Source organism: Microtus oregoni, unplaced genomic scaffold (genome assembly GCF_018167655.1).
Source record: "Microtus oregoni isolate MIOR12 unplaced genomic scaffold, Mior012 000019F_ref0000042, whole genome shotgun sequence".
Classification (NCBI taxonomy): Eukaryota; Metazoa; Chordata; class Mammalia; order Rodentia; family Cricetidae; genus Microtus; species Microtus oregoni.
This window is the reverse complement of record NW_024543078.1, coordinates 3,093,285-3,103,637: the sequence shown is the minus strand read 5'-3', so window position 1 is coordinate 3,103,637 and position 10,353 is coordinate 3,093,285. Positions and strand designations below refer to the sequence as shown.

Below are 10,353 nucleotides of genomic sequence, written 5' to 3'. Positions count from 1 at the left end.
CAATGACAGGCAGAGGCACAGGACACAGGCATTTTATTGAATCCAGGCCCAGCCCGGGCGATACCTCTACAGCTCAGAATGAAGGGCTCAGGGAAGGCACAGGTTAGAAAACTGCTTTAATGGAAACTTCCCAACATACCATCTGGGACAGGGTGGAATGTAGCCAGGGCTGGCCCTGGGACAATACTGAGCCTGTAGTTGTTACCAAAATATATATCTGTCACCATAAAAAACTGCTGCACTGCCTCAGCCCCACACAGGTATAAAAATCATAAATATGTACACTCTTGCCACTCCTTCACAGAACCAAGGTCCAGGGAACCCCTCCCCTAGAGACAGGCTAGGCACGACATGGGCGTATCGCGAGGGGCATTAAGGCCTGGAGGTCAGCCCCTCACCTGGGCCTAGTCAGAGGCAGGCAAAAAAACAACTTTGGTCCAAAATTTGAAGGTAGGAGCCCAATGGTCTCAGGGCTGTTTTCCCCAGGCAGGGGCAGCACTGGCCTGGGCCCTACCCGGAAGTTGGTCACCAGGAAGGAGGGGATGAGCACAGGGACACAGAAGCTTAAAGAGTACACACATACCACTGTATCATCGCTATAAAAAGTTACTTAAAACTCTATCTCTTATAAATGGAAAAAGATCTGGGTATTTGGTCAAGTGGAAATATTGCTAGGCACAGGTGTCTGTGACCACAGAGAACAGAATACAAAGGTCACATGAGGCTAGGCAGCTGAGGATGGCCTGGCCTCCTGGGCAGGCCAGGGACATGGGAGAATCATGTCACTTGATTATAAGGGGTGGGGGCGGTGGCCACGGTTCCTGCACGGCATAGGGGCCTGTAGTGCAGGCCTCGGCTCACCGGCAGGTCTAGCGACAGACTTGGTGGCTTGAGAGGGTGAGTGTGTGGCCGCAAGTGGGCTGGTTTTGTAAGGCACGAGAAAGCGGCTGTGTTCGGGGGCACCGCTGTGGCCTCACGCCTGAGCTCCTCAAGGCATGGTGCCGGGCCTGACTGGGCCTCTGTGGCCTAAGCCATTTCCCGCCACAGCAAAGTAGACTAGATTTAATTTTTTTAAAAACAGGTAAACTGATCTCTTTAAAAAAATAAAATCTCTGGTCTGTAAGGTCACTTCAGCTGCTTTTAAAGTGGCTTTTTCTGGAATGGTGGAAGCTGTCGCAGGCCCACGTGCATCTAGATGGTAGATTTTGAGAAGGACACACGCAGATGGTGGTTCTCGCCCAGATCATGGTTGTGCAGCTCAATCAGCGCCTGCACTGCCTCCTCCACGGAGCCCATCTGGATCAGTGCCATCTTGCGGTCCTTCCTGCAGGGGTGGGGTGCAGGGTGGTCAGAGGAGCTCAGGCAGGGTAAAGGCGGGGGCGGGGGGGGGGGGCTGTACTCACTGGAAGAACTTGAAGCCTTTGACCACACCACCGTTGCTGGAGAAGAGGCTCTTGAGGTCATCCTCTGACACAGAGGGCCTGCAGGCAGACAAGAAGCATCTAGCTGGGTCCCACACACATATGGGGGGGGGGGGCACAATACAAGGACAGCAGCAGGCAGAGACAAAGACTAGGAACCATTCAGGGCTCACAAAAGGACAAGCTACCCTTTGGCTAACTCACTCACGGGATATTAGAAAGGTGCAGAGTGGCTGAAGGTGGGAAGATGTTCTGGAAGTTCTTGGAGCCCGGCTTCTTGAAGCGATGCAGAGGTGAGCTACCATAGTCCTTGGTCAGGCCCTGGTCCTCCTGTCCCTCACGAGGCAGCTGCACACTCTGATGCTTTGACAGTGTGATGCGCACTGACTTCCCATGCAGCTTGTGCCCATTCAGGTGGCTCATGGCTGGGCAAGGGTGGGAAACAAACACATAAGCAGCAGGCCCCACGCTCACCTGCTCCCACCAGCAGCCGCAGTCAGGATGAGCCTACGCCTATCCCCCCCTCCAGTGGCTCTCACCCAGCTGGGCCTGGCTGCCATCGGCCATCTGTACAAGTGCATTCTCCTTCTTGTTGAACAGAATCTTCACCCGCTGCACATCACCATAGACGCCTTTGAAGCCCAGGGAGAGAGAATGAGATGCCCGGCCCCTTAACCTCTCCCACCCACTCACTCCACCCACTCCCCACCCCTCACGCCCCAAGTTCTCCCCGGCCAGATTTGTTTAGTGGGTACCGGGAGCCTGCGTCTCATAGTCCAAGGCCTGCTAATGGGCACTGTGCTTGGCAGTCTCGGACTCCAGACAGCTGTCAGAACAGCCCAGTTCACATGCTACTGACACGCTTAGCTCTGGAAGCATGCAGGGTGGTAACCATGCGTGTCTACTCAGTACAATCCGCAAACCGGAAGCAAACCACGGACCGAGGCAGAAGGCCAAACACAAACTCAATAGTACATCTCAGGGTGTAAAATAATCAAATAAACGAAACCAAGATAATAAAAGTGAGAATAACATACCGAAGAGAATAAAGAGGCTTTGGGGTGTGACTCTCTTTAGAGACAGCAGAGGAAGGCAGCAGGGGACAGGGAGAGGGAGAGGTCAAGGGGGCGAGTGCCAATCGTCCACGAGGAAGACAGTCCCCGCAGGCGAGCAGGTTCATGATGATGAAGTTGTCAGGATGTTAATATTCAAGGGCAGGTTGGTTTCCGGAGAGCGGGTTTGAGAGGGGAGTTTGTTTTTATTGATTTATGTTTTGTTTGTTTCAAGCAACAACAGGAAGCAGAAGAACCGTGCAGTCAGTTGGCAAAGAAATTCCGGATCAGGCAAGAAAAAAAAATTGGGAGGGGAGGGGAGGAAAGAAAAAAGTAGCAAAACACAGGTCAGTAAATACATAGGAAAATGAGGCAGTGTTCCACACACACTCACTCGCACACTCTTGCACACACACGTTCACGCGAGTGAAGAGAAGCACTGCACGCAGGCCCAAGGGCCATGGCCAGCACTGCAGCCAGGACTAAGAACTGAGGCAAGGAGTGGAGCCTGTTAGTTCCCAGGTGGCGGGCGTGGAGCTCAGGACAGCTGCAGTGAACTGGCTGGAGCAGGGCAGGCCTGGAGAGCCACAGGAGCCAGAGAGAGCAGCCTGAGGCACTGCCACGCACAGACTCATCCTGGAACATCCTGAAAAAGTAATACTGGGCCTCAAGGGCCACTTCTAGAGCTCCCGCCACAGACAAGCTGGCTGGCACTGGCCTGAGCCACCGCCCCTCCAGCAGGCACTCCCAGGCCTTCTCCTTGCCATGCCCCAAATTAACTCAGACTGCCTTGTACAGCAAGAAAAACACCCCAGCTCTGAGCACTGAGGGCCAGAGTGCGAACGGAGCTGAGAGGAAAACAGAAAACCTCAGAGCAGCTGGAGAGGAGCGGAGGCCGACAGGAGCAGATAGAAGGCACCGAGCCTGTGCACACTGTGCCTGCCATCCAATGCGCCCACCAGAACCTGTGGTCAACCAGCACCCATCACTATTCCAGGTACAAGCAGAGCAGAGCAACACCCACATACCTCAGGGTTCAGGTTGCTGACCAAAAGGACAGAATTCCCTGCGCCTGCCAGGCCTGGGATGGCGATGCGGCCAGCGGCAGCAGCGGCAGCAGCAGAAGGTATGGCTAGGGGGGCCAGCGCTCCGTGGACATTAGGAACAGAGAGACCTGCAAGGGAAAGTAGTGTGGATTTGAGTCTGGATGGCTGTGCCAAGAAGAGGCAGGCACCCTCTTCTCACAGACAGCCACAAGGTGTCATCTGGCTATGGACTGCCCAAGAGGCCACGCACACTGCCTGGCACCATGGCCAGTCCGAGTGTGTTCAGGCTACATGCGCCCGACAGCACAAAAGCTCTGGTCGACAGGGGCCCTCTGCAAGCAGGGCCTGCCACAGACACGCCCGGCTGTGCACGCATGCGGCGCCCATTCCTCCATGCAGGCTCGGGCGGCACGCGGAGGCTGAGGCCCATGCTTCTCAGCCCTGGAGGCCACTTGCTTACCAGGCCATTAAATTCAATCTACTAGGGACACTGCATCCTCGTCCTCGCCCAAGGTGCTTGAAGGGAACCAGACCAAAGACTGCATGATTAGTACCTCATCTGCAACACCATCGGAGGGCGCCTGGCCCAGCCTGCCTGATACTGCCCTGCCCTGCCCTACCTGCCTGGGAATGCTGCCAGAGGCCCCTTCCCCTCTCCCCACAAGGGGGCCCGGGACCTGATACTCAGGGCCAGAGGCATCCCGGTCTATGAGCAGCTATGGGGTTGTGTGGGCATGCAGGCGCCGGGGTCAGGATGAGCGTGAATACCTGCGGCCTGAGGGATGGCAAAGGTGGGAGGGAACCCGGCTCCTGCATACGGAGAGGCTGACATTATGCCGGGCGCACCTAGAAACAAACAGACACTAATCACTGCACCTCACCTCACGGCTGGGCCGGACATGGGCTGGACTGCTGAGTGGCTGGGCTGTGCAGTGCCAGGGTGGCGGGGAGCCTGACAGAACTAGGTGGCCTTTCCCACCCCACTGACTTGGTGCAACTCAGTACAGCATCTTACCAAAGGCTGCCGCCATGGTCTGGTCCAGAGAAGGCTGGCTGTCCCCAGAAGGCAAGTCGGGCCGAGTATAATCTCTGCTCTTGTCATTATTGTACTTGACATTGAGACTGGTGAGCTTGGAGAAGTCAATGCGCAGCGTGCAGCAGGCGTTGTAGATGTTCTGGCCATCCAGCGACTATGGGGAGACAATGGTGAGTGTGTGTGGCCCAAGAATACCACTGCCCACCTCACCAGAAGCCCAACTCACCAGCTTAGCGTGCTGGGCGCTCACAGGGTCAGCATATTGCAGCAGCGCCTGGAACTGGTTGTTCTTGGTGAATGTGATGATCTTCAGGACTGTACCAAACTTAGAGAAGATCTGCAAGAGAGCTGTGTGAGTCCCAGCTGCGGGCAGATGGGACCCACTCCCTGGTGTCGGGCATGTAGCCACTCACCTGGTGCAGCACGTCCAGGGTCACTGGGTAGAAGAGGTTTTCCACAATGATCCTGAGCACTGGGCTCTGGCCTGCCATTGCCATTCCAGCATCCACGGCAGCAGCAGAGGCTGCCAAGGCCAGATTTCCAGACTGCACAGAGTTCACGGCCTGCAGGGCTGCCTGGGCACGCTGTGGATGAACCATCATGAGCTGCGACCCAGGGCTGAGGCAAGGAGCCAGACCACCCACCCGCCTGTGCCTGCCCTGAGGACGCACCGCCTGGTTGGGCGAGCTGTCAGTTTTGAGCTCCTTGTGGTTAGAGAACTGGATGTAGATGGGCTGTCCCCGCAGCACGGGTGCCACTGAGGTGTAATAGTTGACCATGGTATTGGCAGCCTCCTCCGTGTTCATTTCAATGAAGGCCTGGTTCTTCCCCTTCAGCATAAGGAGGTTGGTAACCTTCCCAAAGGGCAGCCCCAGGGAGATGACCTCGCCCTCAGTGACATCACTAGGTAGCTTGCGGACATGGATGACTCTGGATGGAACCCCCGTGCTCCTGTTGTCGCCTTTGAACTTCTTGCTATCATTTCCATTGGCTGAAAAATTGAATATGGGTGCATTTGGGAGACTGCAACCCTTTTCCTGCCTCTGGCTGGGTCCTACTCTCCCCAACCCCTCCCGTTGCCAAGCCAGGCTTCCCTAGGGCACTCCCTGATTGAGAAAGGCCAAGTGTGGCCTGAGCACTCTCACCTGCTGAAGTCGAGCTGTTCATGATGAAGGGGCCGTTGCTGACACACGTGGAGAAGAGCTCGTCGGATCCCCGCTGGGAAGAGAGCATGAAGCTTCAACTCCAGGCTGACCCCTCCTCCTTTCCTACCCACCGAGCATACACCAGCCCCCAGGGATGTGTATAACGTCCTAAGCCTGCCTGTGGCTTAGTGCTCATGACCAGCAGCCTTCAGTGGTTACTGAGGCTCTGGGCCAGCAGCCATGTGGGAGGGAGAGCACACAGCTGCCAGCCTCACGGTATCCTCCTAGCAGAGGTGCTGGCAGCTTCCACAGAAACAAAGCTCAACCCTGCTGCCCTGGCCATACTCCAAGGAGAGACAGTGGCTATACCTGGTGAGTGGGACCATCCAGTGATGGAAGCCACTCACTGGGGAACACCCAAGTTGACCCCACAGTGGGGACCCCTCCTTGCCAGAAGCAATTTGCTGAGCCAACCCCTCCCTGGAAACCAGAGGACCTAGGCAGGCTCAGTACAGCAAGAGATGGCCTGCCACCCAGAGTAAGCCTCAGACCAGAGGCTGGGGGTGGGGGGGCAGAGCTCCCTGGTTATCTATTCCTAGCCAGCCACAGATCCTGAAGTTAAACACCAAGGGACACGGGGCCACCATCTCATCCATGTCTTATTTCACCCTCACTGAACATTACCAAGGGCTTCGCTTCCATCCTCCAGTAACACACTGTGAGCTGACAGGTCTAGAGATCAGCACCTGGGAACCCCAAGAAGTCCCTCATGTCCTGCGCCCACCTGAAGCTTACACATTAATGTCTTAAGATCAAGGGCTACAGAGAGACATGGATCTGCCCAGCACGAGGGGCAAGACCCTGACATGCAAAGCCCAGAACACCGTGTCCACATCAGAGTTGCAGGAAGTCACTTCCTGTTGGCAGCCAGTCTCCCATGAGGTCTCTCAGGCCTGACCCTACTGGGAGGGTGACTTCCGCCTGGACTGGGCGGGAGGAGCAACACTTCCTGTAGTTCTGTTCCTGGCAGGCTGCAGAAGCACTAACAGTCTCCTAATAGATTCAGGAGCCCAGACTATCAGAGGAACTCCAGCACCTGGGCCAACAACCCCAAGTGGCTATGCGGACAGAGGCACGTGAGACCACAGCACAGGGAAGCCTGTCAGCGCAGCCTTCTGAATGCTCGCCAGCCAGTCCAGAGCAAGGAAGGCCTGGTCTCTTTCTCCACGCAGAGCTGCCTGTTTCTAACTTGCCCAGTGTGCTGTGGCCAGCCACAATGGAGTCTTGTGCAGACGTGGAGCCACGAGGCAATCCAGGTCACCAAGCAACACCTTGCCCAGTCACCTGCAGGCCTGGACCTTAGTGGGGTCCCTCCCTCGACCACTGAACACACAGGTTAGTCTGAATCTGAAGGAAGGAAGAGCAGCAGGCAGGTGCAGACAGTCCACTCAGGAAAGAACGAAGATAGTCCAGACAGCAGCCTGGTAGTCAGCTGTCAGTGGCTGGGGTGACCCTGGGGTCTCACCTGTGGGGCCTTCTGAGGGTAGGAACTACTGCCACCCACTACGGCCTAGCAGGCAATTCTAAATAGCTCACCCAAGAGAACATGACCAATCCTCGACACACAGACCTGCAGCCCTTCTAGTCCTAGGCCCCACCCCCAAGTGCCAATGGAGCTAGAGGCGTGCTACTGTCTCCTGCTATGTGAGTCCAGGGGAGACCTGCCTGGTCAGCAGAGACTCAGACAAGTGTACAATCTTCACCTCAGAACATGCCACACCTCCAAACCAAACCCACGTGGGCGGGCAACACTCAGTAAGTGCCCAAATGCCTGAGCCCACTGCTCATATGAAGACAGTCAGACCCAGACAAGGGTCTTACACATCACTTGGGAGGCAAGTGTGTATGCACCTGTGCCGTCCTCTGCCTACTAGTCTTTGCAGACTGGACCAGGGGCAGGCCACCTTACAGCAGGCACAGTCTAGCTTTGACTACAGCAGGGCTGGGTGCAATGCCAAGCAAGAAACACCTACCTTTGTACCGACTGCTATGTCTGGGACGATGCTGTGGAGAGAAAAAGAGACATCAGCACCGTGGGGCCTGGAGGGCCCTCTGCCAGTTGGGCAGGGAAGTGAACCACCCATTGAGTCTCCACTTGAAAGGGGGCCATCATTGTCCTCGGAGCCCCTCCCTCCTTCCATGCAAGACCCTGCTCCTGCCTTCAAACACATTAAGGCGACCGGCCACTTTCTACAAAGTCTACCAGTGACCCGGGTCCACTATTCGACTCCTGGGTATCCTATAATCCCAGAAGCCCAGAAAGCAGGTAAAGGCAGTAGCCAAAGACTGATTCCTGAGTGGGGGCGGGGAGCTCCAGAGCCAGGCGGCTGATGGCAGTCAAAGTGGCCTTGTTACCATTTACTAACCAACAGAGCTGCCCGGATACACCCTAGGTTACTGATCAACCCCAGCCCCTCGTGACTGCACTCCGTCTCACCTGCTGCACCTAGCCCACATTAACAGGCAGCAGCAAGCCCGCCCTGGCTGGCCAGGTTCCCAAGTGACTCCAAGAGTTCCGCCTAGGGAAGTGGTGCCTGGGTTGCGTGACAATGATCGTTAGTGGGCACCTCTCTGCTTTACTGCATGTCTTCCAAAGCCCTTTGGGACAGTCTCTCTACAAGACCCGGCGGAGCCAGAACGCAGCGATCTACCCGTCTCGGCCCGGATTAAGGGTGCACACTACCACACCCGGCTCAAAGAGTCTTGGTAACTCGCTAACCGACTGCATCTGCAGGCTCTCGCGTGTCACATCAGCACTCAGGCCGGGACAGGAGGACTTCAACAGGGAGAAGTCCTGAGGCCACGCCGAAATACTTTATTTTGTAGGGCTGATTCTTCAAAGAAAAGAGCAAAGCTGCTACTAAGCATGGTGACTCACAGTACTACGAAGGCTAAGTTGGGAACCTCAGGAATTCAAGGTCAGTCTGTCTCGAAAAACCCAAACAAGTTTCAAGAAAAAAGTCTGAACTACCAACGCAGGCCTTTAGTCCCAGCACTCGGGGGGCGTGGGCACGGACCTTTGAGTTTGAGGCCAGCCTGGGCTACACTGAGACCCCCGTCTCCAAAACAAACCCGAAACTACAAACAAAAGTTTGCCGAGCGCAGCGGCGCGTCGCGGAAGCGCGCGGGAGGCCAGAGGCCAGGCAAGCGCGCGCTCCGGCCCATCGCGCCTCGGCCGGGGACTGAGGACCCGGACCCATCCTCGCGACACCTTCCCACGAGGCGGGGAGGGCGCGCGCCCTCAGACCCACGCACGCACGCGCGCGCGCGGCGCCGGACGGGGAGCGCGAAGGGACATCCGTCGGGCACGCGGAGAGCCGGCACCCATTGGAGGACGGGAAGCGGGAAGGGCCAGCGCGCCGGCCCGCTTCCTGTGAGCGCGGCTCACCGGGGAGCGCGTGCACGCGGGGAGGGGGCGCCGGGGAGCTCCGGAGGAGCGCGCGGCCGCCGGAAGTGCGCTGGGAGAGTGGGCTCGAAGGGTATGGGTGCGGCCGCCCTAAACCAGCCGGGCTCCTCGCCGACCTCCGCCGCCCGGGTTCCGAGCGCGCCACGCGGACGGAGGCCGGCCACGCGCGCGCGCGGCGCAGCGGCTGGAAGGGCCGGCGTGCGTGGCGGCCGAGCCGGGGACGCGGTGCCGAGAGCGGCGGGCGAGGGGCGCGGCACTACTCACCCGTCCATGGCACACGGAGCAGACCCGCGGGGGACGGAGCGGAGGCGCAGGAATAGCAGGGACCGACCCAACGGCTCCGAGTTATAGACTCACAAGATGGCGGAGACGCCCGCACACGTCCCCCGCGCGCGCTACTCATTGGCTCCCACCGCGGACGGTGGGCGTGGCTAACCGTGCCTGCCCCCGCCAACGCCTCCCATTGGCCAGGGCGCTACTCCGAGGGCGAAACCCAGACGGGCTGTAGACGGCTATTGGGCGAGACGTCCTTCAGTCAAGGCGGAGGACGGAAACGACCTGTGGGGGAGGGGGAGGGCGTAAACGAGCCGGCGCACGTGATAGCATCCGAGCCAATGAGTGAGCCCCGGTCCGGTCCGTGGGAAGCCATCTTGAGAGTGGGTACGTGGCGGGTCAGATGCAGAGAAGCGTGCTTGCGGGAGGTTGCCGCCATGTTGCAAGCGGGCAATGGAAGCCGTTGGCCTTCAGCATGAGGGCAAAGCGAAGTGTGTCGCCATCTTAAAACCGGGCAGTAATTCCCTTATCGCCCCAGCTTGCTTGCAGTCACGTGACCAAAACTTCGCCTTTAAACCGAGTTTCTCCTAGACTAGAGAGCAGGGCCATGGAGGCCACGTGGTTCGTAGCCACAGTCCCGACTTGATTGTGCAGTATTCCTTTCCATCTTTTGTCTACCCCACAGCGGCCAAGCGCCACCTCTGTTGCATCAAAGGGGAAACTGACAAAACAGACCGGCGTGTGGCTGGCTCTGCCTATAGCTGGGGAAAACGAGGCCACAAAGTGTCGAGTTGCATGCCATACAATTAGGCTCAGGAGCAAGCACAGTCCACTGTAGGAGCAGAGCCTCGCCTTCTTGACCCTCCACCCCGAGACAGCACTCCAAACGGATACCCCAGGAGCCAGGGTTCTGC

At 57.6% G+C, this 10,353-nt stretch overlaps 1 protein-coding gene across 2 annotated transcripts; it reads right to left on the bottom strand.

The window, feature by feature from the left end:
* Nucleotides 1-16: 16 nt before the first annotated feature.
* Ptbp1 (polypyrimidine tract binding protein 1) lies at nucleotides 17-9,552 on the bottom strand. 2 transcript variants are annotated; one of them, XM_041668855.1, is made up of 14 exons: nucleotides 9,431-9,552; nucleotides 7,734-7,764; nucleotides 5,701-5,773; nucleotides 5,227-5,546; nucleotides 4,969-5,139; nucleotides 4,782-4,892; nucleotides 4,535-4,709; nucleotides 4,288-4,365; nucleotides 3,502-3,647; nucleotides 2,459-2,492; nucleotides 1,961-2,053; nucleotides 1,630-1,846; nucleotides 1,404-1,481; nucleotides 17-1,324 (listed from the first exon to the last, which is right to left on the bottom strand). In XM_041668855.1, the coding sequence occupies exons 1-14, from the start codon at nucleotides 9,436-9,438 to the stop codon at nucleotides 1,192-1,194; spliced, it is 1,668 nt and encodes a 555-aa protein (XP_041524789.1). In that variant the 5' UTR covers nucleotides 9,439-9,552; the 3' UTR covers nucleotides 17-1,191. The 2 variants fall into 2 exon arrangements, with proteins under 2 accessions (XP_041524789.1, XP_041524790.1); XM_041668856.1 differs by lacking the exon at nucleotides 4,288-4,365.
* Between the last annotated feature and the right edge of the window lie 801 nt (nucleotides 9,553-10,353).

What these genes read in the sequence shown, in the direction of transcription:
- Ptbp1 (XM_041668855.1), bottom strand. An exon ending in TGGCAGCCAGGCCCAGCTGG is followed by an intron (nt 1,847 to 1,960) that starts GTGAGAGCCACT and finishes ACCCTTGCCCAG; the next exon opens with CCATGAGCCACCTGAATGGG. An exon ending in AAAGGCTTCAAGTTCTTCCA is followed by an intron (nt 1,325 to 1,403) that starts GTGAGTACAGCC and finishes CCACCCCTGCAG; the next exon opens with GAAGGACCGCAAGATGGCAC.